This window comes from Astatotilapia calliptera, chromosome 6 (assembly GCF_964374335.1).
Source record: "Astatotilapia calliptera chromosome 6, fAstCal68.1, whole genome shotgun sequence".
Lineage (NCBI taxonomy): Eukaryota > Metazoa > Chordata > Actinopteri > Cichliformes > Cichlidae > Astatotilapia > Astatotilapia calliptera.
The window spans coordinates 5,064,992-5,087,103 of NC_137427.1; the positions used below are offsets into that span (position 1 = coordinate 5,064,992).

The 22,112-nt window shown below is 43.5% G+C and overlaps 2 protein-coding genes across 6 annotated transcripts; both read left to right on the forward strand.

Annotated features, from left to right (window-relative positions):
• The first annotated feature begins 19 nt into the window (after positions 1–19).
• Positions 20–21,625, forward strand: noctb (nocturnin b). Of its 5 annotated transcripts, XM_026169828.2 has the most exons (6): positions 20–160; positions 1,260–1,433; positions 19,533–19,678; positions 19,775–19,943; positions 20,066–20,397; positions 20,502–21,625. In XM_026169828.2, exons 3-6 carry the CDS (start codon positions 19,541–19,543, stop codon positions 21,042–21,044), a joined length of 1,182 nt encoding a protein of 393 aa, XP_026025613.1. In that variant the 5' UTR covers positions 20–160; positions 1,260–1,433; positions 19,533–19,540; the 3' UTR covers positions 21,045–21,625. The 5 variants fall into 5 exon arrangements, with proteins under 5 accessions (XP_026025613.1, XP_026025616.1, XP_026025617.1 ...); XM_026169831.2 differs by lacking the exon at positions 20–160 and having other exon boundaries at positions 1,297–1,437; XM_026169832.2 differs by lacking the exon at positions 20–160 and having other exon boundaries at positions 1,306–1,424.
• On the forward strand, positions 9,631–12,139 carry ccdc175 (coiled-coil domain containing 175). Its single transcript, XM_026169826.2, has one exon. The coding sequence runs from the start codon at positions 9,786–9,788 to the stop codon at positions 12,000–12,002; it is 2,217 nt and encodes a 738-aa protein (XP_026025611.2). The 5' UTR covers positions 9,631–9,785; the 3' UTR covers positions 12,003–12,139.
• Positions 21,626–22,112: the final 487 nt, after the last annotated feature.

A 22,112-nucleotide genomic window follows, 5' to 3' on the forward strand; every position in this document is an offset into this window, starting at 1 on the left:
CTCTGTAGACTGACGACAGCACACTGCGACGGCCGAGTGTTGCCACATCTTGTTCTCAATACGCCGGCAAAAAACACCGACTGCCTATAAAGATAAACACAGTCTCCACAAACCTCGGAAAAGGTTAAGGAGGAAAACAGCTATCAAAGCCAGCGTAAAGGTAAAATTGTGTGTGTGTGTAAAGCGGGCAGCTGCAAAAGGGTACCAAAAACCCAGGAGTCCTGAGGACCAGTGCTGCAGACATGGGCTGTGCTTGACCTGATGCTGTCCTACTACAGGATTTTTTTTCCCTGATATTGCCATTGCATGCTACAAATTATCAAATGATTGTCACACATTTAAAAAAAAGAACTATCCATGTAATTTTATTTCATGTATTATGTTAGTACTTGTTAGATTCTGGAGCTTCTGATAAAAGGTAGACGTTTTATTTATATAGTGCCACAACAACAACAGTTGCCTCGTATGGTTAAGACCCTATAATAATACAGAGAAACCCCAACAATAAGATGACCACCTATGAGCAAGCACTTTGGCGACAGTAAGTAGGAAAAACTCCCTTTCAACAGGAAGAAACGTCCAGCAGAACCAGGCTCAGGGAGGGCCAGTCATCTGGTTGGGGCTGAGGGGAGGGAGACAGGACAAAAAAAACATGCTTTGGAAGAGAGTCAGAGATCAATAATAACTCATAATTATGTGCAGAGTGGTGTATAAACACACGGTGAGAGTAAAAGATTTTTTTTAATGGTTTGTGCAGACGAGAAAAAAGCCGAAATATGCACAAAGTTTACATAGGAAAAAAAAGTTTTTCGCAGGATTATTTCCTCTCACGCTATATTATGATGATGATGATGATGGTAGGAAGCACCATCACCTTGGTTCAAAATCGGCTATAAAGTGCTCAGCTAGGGTGAGATCTGGCGAAAGCTGCAGCATATTATTGACGGGTTGAAATAAAAACTGTTGTAGCTCACCAATGCCTTTATTGAAACCAGCTTTCTCTTGATTGGCTTATTTGAAAGCGGGTGGGTGGGGTTTCCTGACATGACCGTATTAGGAATATTGACTGTCCTTGTAATCACACAGAGCTGGGAATAGAAAAACCCACAGAAACCAAGCACTTTGACAGGTTTGAAGCCTTGTGGATTACAAGGGTCAGCTACACTTTTTTTAATATGAATACCCATCATGACAACAGATCTATTTATCATCCATCCATCTATTTTCTTCCTCTCTCTCGCTCTGTGTGTGTGTGTTAGGCCCCATTAGGCATTTAATATTACTCGGGCTAAATGAGAGGCAGCAGAAACCCTACGTGAAACCGTAAAATCTGGCAACCCAGGCAGCTGTGGCCGGCCTCCCTGCCTGCGTTGGATGTTAGCTGTGGTCCTTCTGACTGAACCCAAACATCACCCCCAAATCGGGTACGCCAGGTAGGTAAGCACCATACCCCACTGCTGACAGTTGTAGCATTTAAATTTTGGGACCGGGGGTGTTATGATATTTTGATACCACGGTAAGCATTTACAGGATATTGTTTTATACAGGAAAACTGTTACTCAATAAGGCCCATATACTAGTTGTTTTTCTCTTTCTCTGTGACCCAAGAATTAATGTGAGACTTACAGGCTGGTACCTCAAGGTCGAAAACACCACAGAGATGAGATCACTTCTTTACTCCCATCCTCCCTTTTCTTTATCTCCTGGAAAAGGCTCGTTAAAGGCTAGGTGGTTTGTTTCAGAATTCACTGATGAAAGAACTCTGTATTTTATGTCTAGGAGTGTATTTTGCTGGGATGATCATAAATTATAGCTGAACTGATAAACTACACACAGGATACTTCTTTGCTCAGAAGGCAGGAAGACGTTTCCTTATTTGGTCTGTACCGGTTTGAACTGGGAAAGCTGACACACGAACCTTTTTTCATCTATATAAACTGCTGTGTATCAAATAAACCTTTGAGTCGATTGGGAAGGCAACCTAAAGCAGTCTCTGTTTTCTTGTTCTCCCAAGCTGCTCCCGAGCTCGTACTAACACGCTGAATGGCATACCTGAGTGTTACTTTGAATAATTAGGAGTCTTATAAGGAAAGGACAAACTCTGCTTATCGCTCACGCCACGGAGGAAACCCGGGAAGGCAATTTCCTTCAATTTTGGTGTCAGAAGTGGGATCCTGACAGAAGGTAAATATGTGTCTTTCATATTTATATAGAGACCATATTATACCTCTCTCAGTGATCGATCCATAAAAAAACGGGATATGCTGACGAAGTTTCACTTAGTGATCCAGAGAGATACACTGACTGACTTCCTCAGTCCCCGAATCCATAAAAAAACGGGATATGCTGACGAAGTTTCACTTAGTGATCCAGAGAGATACACTGACTGACTTCCTCAGTCCCCGAATAAAGTAAATTAACCCTTGTGTGGTGTTGGTGGACACAGGAAGTTGCCTGTTGTCTTGAATATTTTAATTTTGTTTAAAAAATAATAATAATAATAATAATTAATTGTTTAATTAAACGTACGTTAAAAAGTGAGAAGTTGCTCACTCAGAAAAAGTGACACAGAAAGTTGCCTGTTGTCTTAAATACTTCTCGTTAAGTGAGAAGTTGCTCATCAAAGAGTGACACAGGGAGTTGCCTGTTATCTTGAAACGTACGTTAAAAAGTGAGAAGTTGCTCGCTCAGAAAAAGCTAGTAAATAATTAAATTTAATTTTGTTAAAAAAAAAAAAACGAAAGAAAACTGAAAACGGGTCTCACAGACCCGATTACCATACAAGGGTTAAAAGCAGTAAATTAAAAGCAGAAAGACACAGGAAGTTGCCTGTTGTTTTACGAGAAGTTGCTCGTTAAGCGAGAAGTTGCTCGCTAAGTGAGAGTTGCTCACACAAACAAAAAATTGCTAGCAATAAATTTAAAGTGACCTCAGCTGTGCCGCAGCGAAAATACTAACCTAAATCCTCCTAGCGTGTAAACCCCTCTGGAAATCACTGAACATGAGTCAGAATTATTCAAAGACCACAGACAGGTCCGATAAAAAATCTAAAGTACCTGTAAAACCAAAAATTAATAAAATACAAAATAAAGTCTCAAATAACGGCTCAGTATAACTCCCATTTCCGGTTACGTGTAACCTACGTCCGCGAATCGGTGAAGACGTCCATGATCACGTATCCAGAACATGCGGGAGTGCTTATGTGACTGACTTTGTTTACAACTTAAGAAGTTCAATGCATTCTAATTTCTTTTCGGAGCCTTATCCCGAACGATTATCGCCAGAAAACAGGTCAGTAGAAATGTTGAATATCATTTGTGATAAGAAAAGTAGTCTGCTTAAAAAGTCCTGTAGAAAATATATGATAGAATGCCGCGACGTGATGCATCAAATGTTACCGCTATGGACAAAAGGAGGGTAAATAATGACAAAGTCGCCGATTTCTTTAAGAATCTAAAGAAATTCCTGCTAACAATGTCCAGAGACAAAAGTGACTTAAATGCAGTAACTATGTGTAAACAGAAGCCTGATGAATCTATCCTAGTATTCATAAAACGCTTTATGCACTGTTGGACAAGCTAGAGGTGCAAATTTAGCTCAGTTTTCCAGCAGCCGCAGACACCCAAAGCAAAAATGAATTTGTGTATTTCATTTAACATAAAGGGTGAAATGTTTGCTGACACTGATAACAGCTTATGTTTTCTCTGCCCTATGTACCGACATGATGGAGAAGGAACATCCTCTGTGTCAGCTGGACCCTCAGCAGAGAATGAACTCAACATCCTTTTTGTCCGGTACTCTATGTCACACACTGTGCCAAAAAAAAAAAACGTGTACAGACGCCACTAACAGGTAATCCCATGACTGGGAGCCACACTTTTGTTTCTCTCACACTGTTCAACAACATGATAACTGCTCACACAAGTGAAGGTCAAACAGTGATTTTGTCACATAACTCAGACATAGGTTATGATATAACTACACCATGTCGTCACATAGATCTAACCTACCCTATCCACTGTACTATTTCTGCACTTACGTTGCCAGCTGAATACCAGAATATGACATTGTGGTCTAAAAGTGAGAATGATATAGGATTTATTGACTGTACACTTTATCACGTACACATATTAAAACACAAGATCCCTGTGTTTTAATATGTGTATATGTCAAGCAACATCCCCTTTCCACGGAAAAAGCCGCAGCTCTAGATGTCATCATAGGAGATTTATTGACTACAGGAGTAATAAAGCCCACACTCCTGTCAATCCTGTGCCAAAGCCTAACAAACCTGGCGTATGGCGTTTCATACAAGACTTGAGGCAAATTAATGCAGTCAACATTCCTCTGCCACCTCTCGTTTCAGATGTTCACAGCATATTGACATGCATTGCATACACATTTTACCGTGGTGGATTTATGCTCCGCTCCTTTTTCTCAGTACCTGTGACACACAGCCGTTATTTGCATTCACACATAGAAATAAGCAGTACACTTGGACTCGTTTGCCCCAAGGCATGATAGACAGCTCTGCTGCTTTCTCAATGGTGCTCCACTCCTCCTGAGGGCTGTACTCTGATCCACATGTGGATGACCTCCTCCTCTGTGCTGAAAGTGAAAAACTATGTCAAACTGCTACACACATGCTTCTCCAGCACCTCCAAAAGACTGGCCACAAAGCATCAGCAAAGAAAATGCAGTATTGTCAGACTTGTGTTCAATATTTGGGATTCACACTGTCTCACGGAAAACGTTCCATGACTGCAGACAGGGTCAAAGCTGTGACCTCTGTCCCTCGTCCCACTACACAGGAGGAAATGTCGTCCTTCTTAGGCATGGTGAACTATTGCAGACAGTGGATACCAGACTGTTCTTTTCATGACCACATTCTGCGTGACTGTTGTAAAAAAGACAAGCCTCCTCGAATACTGTGGTCCACAGAAATGACTGCCTCTTTCAATGCATTAAAGGGAGTGCTGACCTCCGCCACTCAAAGGTGCTGTCCGTGGTTGTTCAGGAATGCCGGCCTGCCTGAGGGCAGTAGCAGCTTGCTCTATCATGATAAGGGACTGCGAGAAGCTCACACTCTCACATGACACTGTTCTACACACCAATCACCAGGTCACGACCATTGTAGCAAACATAACTACACAACATATGCAAATCTCACTATAAAAGCGAGCAGCACACCTGATTCGCCAGCACATTTATTGATCCTATGCTGTGTTCTTCTGACCGACAGGATGGCTCAGACAGGCTTGACGTTCATGACTGCATGACACATATACAGGAATCCACAGCACCATGTCCAGATTTAGAGCAAACACCTATCTCAGACTCAGCCACGGTTTATGTGGACGGGTCCTGTTCAAGGCCGAGTGACAACTCATTTCTTTGTGGCTATTCAGTGGTAACAGTGCCTGACATCATACTAGAGGCTCACTCATTACCATTTCACTCAGCACAAAAAGCAGAGCTCATGGCTTTATTACGCGCCTGTGAGCTACATTTGGATAAGCATGTGACAATTTACGCACACAGCCGCTATGCATTTGGTGTCGTACATGACTTTGGCACATTGTGGAGACAGAGAGGATTTAGATCTGCTGATGGAAAATAAATTGCTAAATTCTGATTTTGTTCAAAGACTTTTTCAGGCTATACAGCTGCCATCGGCCGTTGCAGTTGTAAAAACGAAAGGACACAGTACAGCTGACACAGACGAAGCAACAGGTAATGCCTTAGCAGACGTGACAGCCAAGGCTGCAGCTGCATCACAGCTCCCACCTCCGCAGGAAGTATTATCTGTGCCCCTACAGCTGCCACTTGTTACACTCCCAGACTATTTAGAAACAAATGTTGATTTAAAATTTATACAAGAGCAAGCCTCTGCATAGAATAATGACTGTACCTTAGATGACAGAGATGGCCTATACTAAATCTTAAGGGTTTGATTGCCCTCCCATATTCCCTGCTGCCAGTCCTTGCCCGACATTTTCACTGTGTGAGTCATGTCGGACAAAGAGGGGTAATAGGGGCAATAAAATCAAGATTTGTAATTGAGAAAACATTGCATGCAGTAAAAAGCATATTAGCAACCTGTCTAACATGTGCGCGAACTAATGTAGGAAAATCAAAAGCGAAACATCAGCATTTACCACAACCAGATTTTCCATTTCATACATTACAAATTGATTTTACACATATGCCAGCACAAGGAAGCATCAAGTACTTACTGGTAATAGTGGATCAATTTAGTAAATGAGTAGAAGCTTATCCAACCTCAAAAGAAACTGCAGAAGTAGTCTGTCAAAAAGTTGAGCAATGAAATAATACCCAGATTCGGAATACCTCACCAAATTAACAGTGATAGAGGATCTTCATTCACATGAGAAGTAATTAAAAAATGTGCTAAAACTTTAATGACCTGGGTCAAATTACTTACTCAAGTCCTGTGTGAGATTAGAATGACTCAATCTGAAGTAACCAAATTATTTCCATTTGAAATAAGACTATTTCCAAGACCATGGTCAGCTTCCAGAGGGGCACCGCTAGTAGAAGGTGATGTATATTGCATTGTCCACTGATGTTCACAACCTGGTAGAAAAACTGAATAATAACTATCAGAAAGTTTGTCTCTCTCAGCTTTTCCCCTCCACAGTTCCACCAGTGGAGACAAGGAGACGCATGTTGGAGAAGCCACTAAAACCAAGGACACTCTGGGAGGCCGCGTTTTCCAGCCCCCAGGCTTTACTGGCAGTGACGAAGAACCAGCATCCTCACAGACGGACAACCTCAGTGGATTCATGCCAGCAGGGTTAAGACCAGCCCAATCGGACCATCTCAGGCGTCGGATCAAGCAGACGACATCTCAGGCGAGCCAGCGCCCGGAACTAGAGCAAATAAACACACGGGTAGATGACATCTCCGGCGAGCCAGCGCCAGGATCCAATTTACACACACACACAATCACTGATTAAGACACAACGTCTGAAAGAACAACAACAAGGTACTCAAACATCCAGCAGGAACAGAAAGCCAAAAGTACCACATGATGTCTAACCTGATAAAGCCAGACTCATTTCATCCTGATAATGGAGAAAATGAAATGCCCATTGTCATCATACGACGCTTATTCAATGTCTCTCGAACCTGGGACCAGGCCAGGAGACAACTGAAGAACTGTTTTTCTTATATACTTTCTTATATATTTAGGTTATTTATCACATCTATCGCATTAACCTTAGGATTTCTCTTTGCTATTTTGTATTGTAAACTGCAACCATGTTCACATTTCTGCAGGTCGTATTTTGCTGACTATACCTCATGCTCCATTTTGCAAGACACCTACTTAATGCACTCCTCACGTTCCCTAAAATCAGTAAATAGCAACATAGACGCCACTAATAAACCATCTTATGCGCCCTCTAGAACAGGAGCTAACGCCTGGTATGAAAATGCCAGAACAGCCGCTCGTGATTTAGGAAACAGTAACTGTTATGTCTGTTCAAAGGCTAATCCAGAACAGGTAATAGTAGGATACCCCATATCCGGTTTCCCCCTCACTGAGGGACTAGAGAAAATCGGTGGAGATAATGCTCTCCTTAAAGACGCTTTACAGTTGACTCTGAGCCCTCTCGACTGCCTACTTAGACACACACACACACCAACTAACCCTGAGACTCCATTAGGCGAATTATTGAAGTTATCTAATGACACCGCAGGGACCTGCGCCCCAATGAAACGCCCTAAGAATAGGTTAAAGCCCTCACTGCCCCTAGGACAGATCCCTCTCCATTTTAATACTAGTATGATATGTCTGCGCAGATTGAAGTTAACTGGCCCAGACACACACATAGATTATACAAAGGATAACTATACATTTTTCTCTGACTCCCCAGGTGCACGCTGTAATGAGACATGGCTAGCTGTCTCTGTGGCTGAAGTTGTATCATATCTGGAGGAACACACACACAGTTCAAGTTCGAGCAGAGACCCGATCATTGTTCCCCCAGACGGTGTATTAAATGACACTGACTGGGGGGAGTTAGTTAAATCACACATGGTCACGCGCCTGACCAGACCAATCCCACATGCTTATTGGATGTGCAATAATACTCTTAGATTAGCTTTACCTGTTAATTGGACCGGTACCTGTGGTCTAGTAACCGTTGATGTATGCTGTACTTTCATTCCCAATACTACCGCTCCTAACGGTTCATTCACACGAGCTATGAATAAACTTGAAGCATTGCAGATAGAACTAATTGCCAATACAGGCCACGGTCAGTGGCTACATAAGTGGCTACAGGACACGTTTGGAAGATGGAAGGAACTAATTGTAGCCTTTGTAACCGTTGCAGCATGTTTTTGATGATTATTGTCTGTTGTGTGGTACCCTGTGTACGTTCAATGATAACCCGTATAGCTACTAGTACAGCCACTTCAATGTATTTGCAATTGGCACAAATTGACCCAGATTATGTGTCAGATGTCATCAATGATGTTCCTGATGTGTATATTGAACATTAGGTTGTGAACTATTACATTTTATGATTTGCTTTTTATATTATGTTATTACATTTGTGATTTTTCCTTTCTATTTGAGTTATTATTTTTAAAAAATAATAAAAGAGGGGAACTGTTATGATATTTTGATACCACGGTAAGCATTTACAGGATATTGTTTTATACAGGAAAACTGTTACTCAATAAGGCCCATATACTAGTTGTTTTTCTCTTTCTCTGTGACCCAAGAATTAATGTGAGACTTACAGGCTGGTACCTCAAGGTCGAAAACACCACAGAGATGAGATCACTTCTTTACTCCCATCCTCCCTTTTCTTTATCTCCTGGAAAAGGCTCGTTAAAGGCTAGGTGGTTTGTTTCAGAATTCACTGATGAAAGAACTCTGTATTTTATGTCTAGGAGTGTATTTTGCTGGGATGATCATAAATTATAGCTGAACTGATAAACTACACACAGGATACTTCTTTGCTCAGAAGGCAGGAAGACGTTTCCTTATTTGGTCTGTACCGGTTTGAACTGGGAAAGCTGACACACGAACCTTTTTTCATCTATATAAACTGCTGTGTATCAAATAAACCTTTGAGTCGATTGGGAAGGCAACCTAAAGCAGTCTCTGTTTTCTTGTTCTCCCAAGCTGCTCCCGAGCTCGTACTAACACGCTGAATGGCATACCTGAGTGTTACTTTGAATAATTAGGAGTCTTATAAGGAAAGGACAAACTCTGCTTATCGCTCACGCCACGGAGGAAACCCGGGAAGGCAATTTCCTTCAGGGGGCACACAGTATTTTTTCTATTCACGTTTCAAACACTGACTTTGCCAAACTTGCTTTGTTTTCCTGGGGCTATTTTCTGGCGGTTAGCACTTGGCTGATAGGTAGCTTCGAGCGTGCTGACGTCACCGGGTTGCCGTAGAGCTAGTAGCGATGGGGACACCGTTGCCCTGGCGACAGCGCTCATAAGTTATCGGCGATTGCTAGCTGCTGTATGAACTTTAACGCTGCAGAAAAGGCTTCAGGTGAAGGCTTTACTTAATAAAGTGAATCAAACAAATATCGTGGGTTAAATAGCTTAGGATTTTGGACTGACTCCACCAGCCTTTTTTTTTTTTTTTTTTTTTTAAACAAGTAGCAGACAGGGGGGGTAGCTGTTACCCCGACGACAGCACACACAAGTCATCCGTGCCAGCGAGCATCTGTTTGAAACGCTCCGTATACGGCTCGGAGTGCCGCTAACACGCTCCAAAACGTAGTCACATATGGCTTCTTCACTGGTGCCCGACTTTTCATCGGTTATGGTGGTTCTGGAGCGTTTAAAGGAGCTGGACGAATACCTGAAAGAGGAGGAGGTACCGTTCGCACCTGAGGCCAGCCTCCACCTGATGGAGATAACGACTGCTGTCAGCGAGCTGGAGGCAGACAGGCGTGCTGCTCGTGAACACTTGGAAGTGGAAAGCATAGAAAACAGCAAACTGAGACACCAGATCAGCAACATGCGTGAACGAATGAGCAAGGAGATCATGGCTGATGTAGCAGCGGCGCGAGCATCAAATGCCGAGGAGATCCAGCAACTGTGCAAAGATCTCAGTGCAGTCTCTCAGCTCCAAGAAGAAGCTACGAAAATGCAGGAATCCCTTCTCAGCCAAAACAAGTCCCTGTACCTGGAGCGGGATCAGGCGAAGGCTAACCATGATACCATCATGGCTACTCTGAATGATCTACTTTCCCTAAAGTACAGCTCACAGATGCAGCTGAACATGACGTGGGAGAATATAGAGGAGCTGAAGTCCTGCATTGCCGGCGTCGAGCAGGACAGATTAACCCTGGAGCAGAACATGAAGCTGGAGAGACAAGCCTCCTCCGTGAAAAGAAATGACCTCTTGGAAGAGGTGAGCAATGTTGAGGAGCAGACAGAGCAGCAAAACCACCTGAACAGGAGTAGCAGAAGAGAGCTGGATAGCATTACCAACAAGAAAGACAAAGCCCAGGGACGGCTGGATGAGCTGATGGATGAGTTGGGTAAGGTCGAGAACAACATACACAGACTGAATGTGTCACGGCACCATCATGAGGAGCAGCTGGAAGGGGAAGTCCAAAAGCAACGGGAGCTGAGGCAACAGAGGGATCTGCTGAAGGAGGAACTGCATGAGTTGGAGGAAGCCTTCAGCCTCACTGTGCAGAACTTGCAAGAGGAAATTGTCACAATGGACAGTAAAATAAAGGAGGGCAGAGCATCAAAACAGCATTTAGAGGCAGCCCTGACTCAGGTCTGTGAGGTGTTCAAGCATCGGCACACTAAAGAGAACTTGGTCAGGGCTGAGCATCAGCAGATCTCCAAGCAGCTGGAGTGGTCCAGGCTGCAACTGGAGGAGCGTATTGCCTCCATCATAAAGCATGGCAGGGAGATCAAAGAGATGGAGAAGCAGGTCAAAGAGCTCAAGGAAACTGATGTAATTAACAAGCGTCTCGTTGAGAGGAATCAGGAAGAGCTACGCAGCAATATGGATGCAGGAGAAAAGAATGTGGGCTGGCTTCAGGAGGAGAAAGAGCAACTCCTGCAGCTCCTGAAGGAGGCAAAGAGGAAACAGGAGGAGCATATTGAGAAAATGACATCTGACATTAGTAGTACCCAGAGAAGATATGAGGAGCTGCTTCAAAAAAAAGAAGCGCTCCTGAGGCAGGAGCCCAAGACCACTGATGCCAGCCTCCTGATGAGGCATGTGACCCGGTCCAAGGAGGAGTACGAAAGAATCGAGAGCCGGCAGCGCCAGGAGTTACAGCAGCTCACCACTGACGTCGACAAGGTTGCTCACAGTGTTAAGGAGAAGCAGAGGGAGGTGGAGGAGAAGGAAAAGATTCTGAAGAAGGTGGAGGCCGAGTGGAGCGATGAGCAGAACAGGCACCACAGGCTGGAAGAGCTTCTCAATGAGCTGAGGAAGAGGAGGAGTGAGATGGAGCTTTCAATTCAGGCACTGAAGGAGAAAACCAGTGAACTCCTTCAGCCCAAAGAGGAAATGAAGGCTGAGCTGGAGGGGCTGCAAACGTGCCACATCAACACGCTCCACAGACAGGCATCTGAGCTGAGAGCCGTGGAGGTGGGCATCTACGACTGTGGTGTGAAACTGGAGCAAGTCACCATGGAGAACAGCAGGCTGCAGTTCCATATCAGTCAGATGACGGAGGACATCGAAACAGCCAAACTGGAGACGCACAAATACTGGCAGGAGGCTCAGAAGTTCAGGCAAGACACAGAGGCATTATGGGAAAGCTTACAGCAAGCCTGGGCGGAGGATTTAATGTTAACCCAGGACCACGAGAGCAGTGAAGGCGTCCTGTTCATGTCGATTAGTTCTCTGCTTGACCATCTGAAGAATCGGAAACAGCAGTTAGGAAACATTAGCACGCTCCTTCACCAACAAATGCTCGACTTCAGCAAACGACTGGGAGACAAGACCACAGCGAAACTATGCAGCTGACTTTATCCAGGATGACAAGTGGACTGACTTCAGGATGTCAGCCTGCTGTCTGTGCACAGGCAACGTTTGAGCCTGATATTAACCTGTAATGTGGACAAAAAAAAAGTTTGGTATAAGATGAAGATAATTTGAAATACTTTTTTGTTGTGGTTGGTTCACTTTGTTTCTTGACACAATTATCTGAAAAATGTTACCAGAGGTGGTGCTCGGTCCAATTTAAAACTGAACTTATGGAGCTGATGAATTTTTGAAAGTAGTTTTTGTTTGCGAGATGGGCATAATTGCACTTCTCATGCACTTTCACAAATACAAATCATTTCCTGTGTGACTCCTACCAGCAGATGGCAGAATAGATCTGGCTTTTCCTCAGCGTGACCTTTCCCCGCAGTTACAGGGTCAAACACACACCCACTTGTACTTCCTCTCAACAAAAACATGCACACACATGTATCCAGAGGCACGTACTCAGAGGGCTAAATACTGGTTTACTAAGACGGAACGAAAAACAAGGCTGCAGCTGCCAAAAAGTCAGTTTTAAGAGGAAGTCGTCATTTTATTCCAGTGAAGAAGGTAAGTCTCCAAAAAGCCCAGAAGTAAACTTTACTTTGACCTAAGGTATCTGTAGCTTTGTGCTTTGGCTGGACCTTTGTTTATATTTAGACAGTTTTGTTCATGTTTTTAATATCTTTGTCTCTAAATGAATCTGCTTATCTCGTGTTCAGGATTCTGTGTGTGGTGTATCTGATGCCACAATACAAGCTGTTCTTTTCTGAGATATTGCTTCACAAACGGTAGATTTCATCACTACCTCAAACTGTTGTTGTCGAAAGTTAATCCTTTTTTTAACGATTGGCTTCAGCTGAAGGACACACACGGCTCAAATGTAATGTTATCAGTCATAACAAGATGTACAAAGACACAAATGCTGATGTTCTCATCTTACATTTAAGATATTTTATCGTTACTAAGGCAGGAGTGCTGAATTCAGTTTCACTAAAGGCCGTGTTTGTTAACATGTTTAAATACATGTCGTACCTTTCTCAATGTAATTTGGTCCACATTAAACTTCGTTTAACCAAAAGGATTAAGAAAAGAAAACCAGGGTAACTGACAGGGAGCTTCCAACAGCTCAAAGGATGATCCTGAATTTGACAGACACTCATAGTTTTGTATCCTGATGTAAGAGCAAAACCAGAGATTTCTGACTTTGCTCTTACCCAGCCTCTTTCATAGCCCAGAACATGCCAGCTCAGTAGTTGGAAAACAGAGCAAGCTAATAAGAGATCTCTGGTCACGTAGTTTCCCCGTAACTCACAGCCGAGCCTTCTGCCAAAAAAACCGCTGCAACTCTGAGAATGGAGTCTAGGAAATGCTGTGCTGCAGCTAAACGTCTCACCTCAATTCAACAAATGGCCAAAGTCTCAATTTCCTGCCTGAACATCTAAATGTTGACACAATTGACCCAAATGTAAACAAAAAATGTTTCTGGGCTGTGACCACACGGCTCACTAAAGGCCCTCATTCCACCTCCATGCAATCTGTTTGTGACAGTTAGACCATAAGCATGCACATGAGCAAGCTGGAGGTTGTTTTGCAGGCCTCTGGGAATTCTCTTCCTCCGTCTTCTCATCCCTCTGCTGGGCTGAAGCCCTGCTAAGCTATTGTCCAACTCTCCTTGTGTTACTGCCCGTCTCTTGGCCTCTCCTGTGCTGAGAGACTCTGCAAGCCTGGTTGTGATAGCATGTGTGGATGTGCCATACCAGGGGACCTCCGATCCATTCAGACTACCTGTGTAACCTGAATGGATCGGAGGTACCGTTTCATGCTATCAGGAAGTGAAGAGGACAGGGCTGAGGAGAGAGTGATGGTCTGTGGTCACCAGCTGAACCACTCCCTACAGTAATTGGGGTTGTCTCGGTGTCTCTCCAGCACCTGTTGTACTTTGTGAATCCAAAACAATGGCTCATGTTCCCTAACCTCTGGATATATCCATGAAATTTAAACTGACTTTGTGTTGATTTTTTTTTTTTCTAGAAAACTATAGTTTTCTAGATAATGCAATTTAAAAATGGCCCCTCATGAAATGATACTAGAAAAATGTATAAAAATACCCATGAGAGAAAGCTTAAAGCGTAGTTCAGAGTGGCTTAGTGTAACACAGAGAGTTAAAAAGAGATAAAAATGTTTCTCAGCTGGATAGACGTTAAAGCCTGCAGCAAAGTTATGTCTACGACACAAACTGTCAAACTGAAACGTCGAGCAGCTGATCTGCATACAGACTGCTTTCATTTTAGCTTCTTTTTAAGACGCTCTTACCGTGTAAGACAAACTGCTGGTGGGTGCAGGCAGCTAAAAACATTCTTCTCGTTATATTTAACTGACCGTGCATGTGGTTTTGATGAAGCACCTTTCTGTTATTTTAAGGTAAAAATAATGGGAAAAAACTATTATTAGTGAGGGCCTGTCAGACACATCCTTCAGTGGAATCCCCATCACTGGCCCAGACAGATCTAACAAGTTTTTATTGGCCCCGGACCATCAGACTCTGTTATGTTGAACCTTTCACATCACAAGATCACACACGTAGTTAAAGCTGTTTCAGCTCCTCTAAAAGGCACAAACTCATAAAATCCCCCTCACAGAAATCTGACAAGGCAGCTGCCCTCAATATGGAAATGTCAATACACCACCAGAGGATCCAGTGACAACTCTCTGGCCCCTCCCTCCTGCCAACACTCGTGCACTTAGTCACAGTTACATAGATTTACTACAGGTCGTCTACAGGATGTGAGTCATCCTGACCACACAGCGGCGTGCACGTGAATGCTCAGTGATCTTGATGTTCGTGATTCTGCTACAGTTAAAAATGACTTCCTCTTTGTTAAAATCAGCTGTGATAAGCTTAAGGTATGGGTTGTGCATGGTCAGCGTGCAGGTGTGAGTCATCCTCTAAAATTAGATGTTTTGTTGTTGTTGATAAACTACGACAAATGTGGTTTTGTGGGCTCACAGAACATCTGATGTGGTGTAGACAGCTACCAACTCGGAAGAATTTCTACTAGAAAAGAAGCGTGATGATTTTAATGTGCACCGAGCTCCTGCTTCTATAAACAGCTGCTCTGTAACAATGCAGCAGCCACACAGTAGCAAAGATTCCACAGAAAAGCAACAGAGTGAATAAAATGTAGTTTGGAAAAATAACAAACAATAAATCTATTAAAAAAATCAATAAAAGATCTGTACATCCGGTGTTTACAATTTGCAAAGTACAGACGTTAGGTAACTATAGGTTACTATCCCTGCAAATCCCCGTCCTTTATATTATATTTGACTTTAAACTGAGTTATGTTTGGACATGTGTTAATTCCACACAATTTTACACCACATGTGGATATAGAAACTTCAGCTAGTACTCTGAAACTGTCCATCCTCAGATTTAATGTAGCCCGACCGATTTCTACAAGATTCAAACTTTTTTTTTTTTCCAAATTTTTTTGATTATTAAAAAAAAATGTGTTCATGTGTGCTCAGTATGATTTGGTTCCATGTGTTTACACAGTCATTTTCCAGCACCGGTGTTTATCTGTTTGCGTTTAATTTGAGGTGTTTCAAAATACTAGATCTGGTTCTTCCAGCTAAATTGCCGTCGTTCTAATGATTCTGTCGGATTTGTTTTTCCACTTTTCACCTAATTGCCTTTAGATGTTGATATGTTCTTAATGCTTTTGCACAGAAATATAAAATATACACCTGGTGTTCTGCATTATAGTTATTACCATCATCTGCCTGCAGACTGGTCGTTTTATTAGTTGCAGCTGCCTGATGCAGTCCGGTGCAGATGCACTGCCATAGGTGCAGCTTTTCTTTCTATGCATTTGGCAGGTTGGAAAAATACAGGCTGCCACATAAAAAGTATCTAGAGACATTATATAAAGAGAAAACATTTGAAACCAGATTTATGTACCGATAAAAGTTCAGCTGATGCAGGTGAACAGCAGCAAAAATAGATCTACTTTTACTATTGAATATCTAGATGAATGCACAATTACAATTTGCAAAGTAAAGGCATTAGGTAAAGGTAAGAAGTGGACCAAACCACTGTGAGGTAGATGAGGGGGAGTCTGTCTCTCAAAATTGAATGAGTTGCTTTCTATCTGTTATTTTAGCTGAAAACTTTCTCTGTAGGTAATGTTATTTAATATTATATCATTAAATACTTACAGTGATGCAAAAAGGTGAGCCAGAACTCCTTAATCCCCCTCCCCCCTTTTTCCTTGGTGTGCCATTGCCAACCCCAGAGCTGCGCTTTTGCCCCAGCCCTGATCACTTGGTACCTTGCAGGGAGTGTCAGAAATATGTGGAGTATTTCTCTCTTTTCTTTTATAAACATATTAACAGTCCCAAGCCTGCAGCGTTGGAGCAAGTCTGCCAATGATGTCCTTTCTTCATTTTCTATGCTCACCATTCGTCCCGACAGAATAGTTTTAAACAGATATTGGTCTTCTTGCTGCACGCGTCCTTTAAGGTGACCCAAGTATAAGATCAGAAGTGATCGTAGATATGAGAAATGAATACTGTCCCAGGGGAGTTTTATTTTTCCATGTCCAAAAAAATATTTGAGCATTTGACTGTTTTTGATTTCGAACATGTAAAAATAAATAAAATAGAATACATGGAAAACAGAAAAGCAAAGTAAAAAAATAAACTGCTTTTCCACTAACATCTCGAGATACCCCACACTTTACATGCTCGAAAAGTAGTAGGATGAATTAATAATTTACAAATCAGAGTTCATTGATATATATAATTGTTTATTTGTAGTGCTACGAGAGACATTATATAAAGAATCGACCTGGCGCTCGGTGAACCAGTCAGTCGAAATCTCTGATAAATATCTGAAACACCGTGACGGCGGGTGTGTCGCCCTGCACTTAAACAGCCCAACAACTGAGAATTAATTGTAGAGGATCCATCGTGATCAGGTCTGCGTAACGAATAGAATGTCTCTATTGTTACTGTAACATCCAAATAAGTGAACTCTCAACAGTGAAAAGATCACTTAACAGTCACTCCAGATTACTCCATTCTCTCAAATTGCACAAAGCACATTGAAATGGACATTGCAGCATTTAGTGCTTGTACAATAACTGCTCACACAGACAGAAAGCCCCTAGAAACAGCATAGAAAAAAGGAGCTTGTGTGAATGGGTGAATGAAGCAAGTTGTGTAAAGCAGTCCATTTATAAGAACCAGTCTATTTACCAGATAAACCAGTGAATGTTATCTCGTGTAAGATCTGTAAATGCTTCAGCAGCCTGTTATTGTTTGTGTCAAAAAAGTTGATTGACAGGTTGGAAAACTACAGCATGTGTGGAAAAAAACTGTCATAGCACTGCTGAATGGTTAATTATAGTCATGTGTGTGCGTGTGTGCGTGCGCGCTGCTGTTACAACAGCCAAAATGAGGAAGTTGTTACCATACGTTCACACGCTGTGCTCTCACAGAGTGATTAGAAACTATTAACACAGTGTACTCGGGTGATAGGTGTTATGGTGTATCAGCGAGGATGAGTGCGGGTTATCGTGTTTTTGTGCGCCTCTATATTTAGTCGAGGGCCAAGTCGCTAGAGTAAATCTGTCAGTCATATCAGCCACTCAACAGGTTTGCCCCGCGCTCTCTCTCTCTCTCTTTGACTTTGTCGCTCTCTCCCTCCTCTCTCTGTCTCTGTCTCTGTCTCTCTGTCTGGCACATGACCTCTAATGCTCCATATGGTCCGCTGACGTCTGCGCTTCATAATTCCTCTTCCTCTCTCTCTCTCTGAGGCTTTATATGCAACAGTGACAAGTCATAGTTATTTCCACACACAGACCGCACATCTGTCACTGTCTCCTGACACACTGCAGACGTTTAGCCTCCCGAGCGGACAGGCAGCACATCTGTTAGGTAGCATTAAAAAGAGCCATTAAGGACATTTAACTAAGGAGTACCGTGGACATTGCAGAGGAGCATAATGGAGACTCTGGGTAAGAAGAAGCTTTTTCTTTTGGGTGTTTTGGTCGTCAGTAGCTCTTAATTTAGTCTCGCAAAGTCTTATTAGAGAGGATGGAGTTTTTGGACATGTGGTTTTTGCTACGTACAAAAAAAACTGTGGGGTTTAATTTAGTCAGCCTTGAAATAAATTTGTTTGTTTAAGCATATTTGGCACATTTCTGTTCAGTAAGTAAACACAGAGTCTTTGCTTTACGCTTCTATGTGAAAAGTTACGTGGTCACCACTCCAAGAAAAGGACCCTGGCCTTGCTGTGTGACTGAATTAAAGCATTATTGTTACATATTAATAAATAATATACTAATATAAATTTTAACAGAATGAAGATGCTTGTTTAAACGTGCTGCTGTTCTCCGTCTGTTTCACGCGAGACTGCACGGATCCTAAACATCCAGCTCCTTTTATAGTCACGTAGTTCTGGTCTCGGAGAGCTGAGAGGAAAAGTTGGATGTCAGAATTTTTATGTCGGAGCAGAGGTCAATCTGATCTCTGCAGCACATTTTTTGTCCGATTTAAGGAACTTGGAGTGCGCGTTACAGAGAGGAGTGCATTACTTCGCCTGTTAATTCTCCTTGGAATGCTGAAGCATAACAGCTTTTTTTGCTTTGGTCTTGCTGAAAGTCAAAACATTTAGAGATGCAAGATTATTGCTTTTTGTGTTTAGTTTGCACCTCTTTCAGTGTCTCTCGGTACAACATCTGCCCAATCTGAATCACTTTGGTTTCTGAAGTTGTTGCATATAGATGCTGTTACACACTCGTGGAGCAGGCGGTGTGGCACACTGATTTTTATCAGCAGGGTGTGGCTTCTGCTACCTGTAATTCATAACTAAAAGTTGTTTTCTGTGTTTAACATTTTTGGGGGGAAGCTTTTGTCACTTTTATACAAATTTTTGTCAACTTGGATATCTGCACTTCAACTTCTCTCCTCTGCTCTCTGTTTCACCGGTGAAACCCAAACAGCTCCTCTGAGAATCTGTCCCCAGCTCCACGTTTGTTTTCTTAGGTTTTCTGCGTGTGAAACACTGAGTCACTGCATTGACTGCTTGTTTTGCTCAAGCATAGAAACGTGCTAACAAGGTACAAAGCCTTCTTTGGAAGGGGTGTTTTACTCTGAGTTTGTTAGCTGACTGTTTAATCCAGCTCAGTCTCTGGCACACACTGGGAAGCGCACGTGTTATTTTTAGGTTTAATGAGTTTGGTCACGTGTAAGCCGACAGATGCTGCTGAAGCAGAACAAAAGGCTGAGTTGCAGCTGTCACTTTGGGGGTTTGTTTCATCTGGACTGCTGACGCTGTGATGGCTTGGTCCTTACACGACAACCTGAGCTGAAGCTCAACAAACGCTGGGAAAGAACAGATTATTCTTTCCATAAAAGTACAGATGTGTGTGTTACCTTCAGTTTATACGTCATGTTAGAAAGGTGGATGTGTCTCCATCCTATCACATGCTTCACTGTCGCTTTGATTTTCCTCCTCACCAGTGTATCCGATGGGTGGAGGGGCCACGAAGCTGTACAACGCTCTGACTCAGCCCCTCAGCAGCACCAGCTCTCTTCTCCCCTTCCCTTCTTCACACCTGAACCCCCAGCTACCTGCATTCACAAAGCTGGATCCAGATTTCTGCCCGGTAGGTTTTCTTCTTTTTCTTTTGTCTTCAGACTTTTTCTTTTGAATATTTTCATCTAAATATTAAGTGTTGTCTCTCCTTCTGTCGATGGAGCAGGAGGGGTCCTCTCCATGTCCCCCTGATCCAGAGGAGCTGCTTCGTCAGTGCGAGGAGGCCCTCACGGACCGACCACCTCGCTTCGACAGGAAATTTGTTCACATCGGTGATGGAGACGGCGCCCCCAGCAGTGTCATCAGGGTGATGCAATGGAACATCCTGGCTCAAGGTAGAGTGCACTCAGGGAAATTTAATATTCACACTTTCTGAGTCTGTTTTGGTGGAACACAAAACACATGGTGGATAATGTTGTTACTGAAGTCTGGTCTCCCACTTCCTCCTGTCCTGCAGCTCTGGGCGAAGGACTCGACAATTTTGTCATGTGTCCTTTGGAGGCCCTCAGCTGGTCCCGCAGGAAGTACCTCATCATGGAGGAAGTCCTCACCTACCGCCCCCACATCGTGTGCATGCAGGAAGTCGACCACTACTACGACACCTTGCAGCCGGTGCTGGCAGGTTTGGGTTACAGCAGCCACTTCTGCCCCAAGCCGTGGTCTCCGTGCCTGGGCGTTGAGGGCAACAACGGCCCTGACGGCTGCGCGCTGTTCTACGACGAGTCGCGCTTCGAGCTCCTCGACAGCGTCAACATACGACTCTCTGCCATGAGGATTCCAACCAATCAGGTGGGGAAAAAAATAAATTTTGTCAGGTGTAGTATTTCTGGAGCTTTAGCCTTTCTGGGAAAAATAAAACTACAACACTCTAACTCGCTGCTCTCTGATCGCAGGTTGCCATAGTGACCACGCTGCGCTGTCGGATCACGGGTAAATGCGTGTGCGTGGCCGTGACCCATCTGAAGGCTCGTTCTGGCTGGGAGTGGCTCCGCAGCACTCAGGGGTCAGACCTCCTTTGGCATCTCCAGAATGTGGTCCAGAAGCAGCCCGGCGACCCCGCCGCCGACATACCTTTGCTCATATGCGGGGATTTCAACGCAGTCCCAAATGAGGAGGTGTATCGGCGCTTCGCCACATCGCCTTTCGGCTTGGACTCGGCTTACAAGAAACTCAGCCGGGACGGTTTGACGGAGCCGGAGTACACAACATGGAAGATTCGGCCCACGGGGGAGTGCTGCAGTACTCTGGACTACATCTGGTACACCAAGGACACGCTGAGAGTGGATGCCGTCTTGGACATGCCCACCGAGGAGGAGATCGGGCCAAACAGACTTCCGTCCTTTAGTTATCCGTCCGACCACCTCTCTCTGGTTTGTGACTTCAGCTTCAAGGAGGAGGAGTGGGAAGGAAACAACAAACCGGCACACCGGAAGTGATGACGCTGTGGAGTTGAGGTTAGCGCTTCCTCCTTCTCGCTTTATTGTGTGACCAGGAGGTCACATGTGAGTGATAAAGACAGTGTGCCAAAACATGGCCAAGACTTTAATGGGACACAGTGTACCTCTGCAGCACGAGATATTCCAGCTGCAGGTGTGCTCTACCTGTCGTCAGACTGCACATACGTACTTTAAGAACTCTGTGCTTCATGCTGCTGATGCACTACAGGACAGACATGGTCTGAGTATCACACATATGAGGTGGAATCAGGTTTTTCACCTCTTAGCATCCTGCAGGCCACTCAGGGTAGAGTGTTTCCCACTCTGGATCTGTCACCAATGACCTGATGGATGTTAAGAGATTAAAATGATGAGTGAATTTTTCTATTTGTATTAAAAAATAAAAAAGGGCACGACAGAGTCTGGAAATGCATCGGACATCGTCTGCTGTCTTCTTTTCTGGCGACAACACATATCTGTGCCAAGACCTTATGTTCATGCACCTTTTTTTTTATTTTTTGAAATTTTGATGAATGCAGATAAATTAAAAACTAATAAAGATAAATGGTTGCTTGACAGTAGCCGATAGTTTTGTGACTTGATGTTGGTTCCTTCTTAAGCTCTCCACACCACAGACAGTAGTAAAGAAGGGCGCAGCCACGGTGACGTCACACACTGACCCAGGAGCTGTCGTCATTTTGGCGTTTGGTAACCGAATGTGACGAGCCTGCGTATAGCCCTCCATTCTGACTCACAAAATAGACTTAATGCTTTGTTCAGTATTAGTACATGGCCATTCTGCAGTATTGTGTGGTCTATGATCTTTAGCCATAGTCACCTTCGTATCTGATGTAGATGAACTACTGAACTACCTTTAGGGAACTACTGGAAACTGTGTGCCAGTTTTGGTTGCTTAGCTCATGATCACATAAGATGAACTGAAACTAGTAGCTTGTCAGCTGAGGGTGTGTTTTAAAAAAAACAACAATCATCTGATTTCACAGAGCTTTAGTTCCCACAGCTGTTCGCCGATAACGATCGAGCAGACAGCTGTTGTGTGTCCAGAGA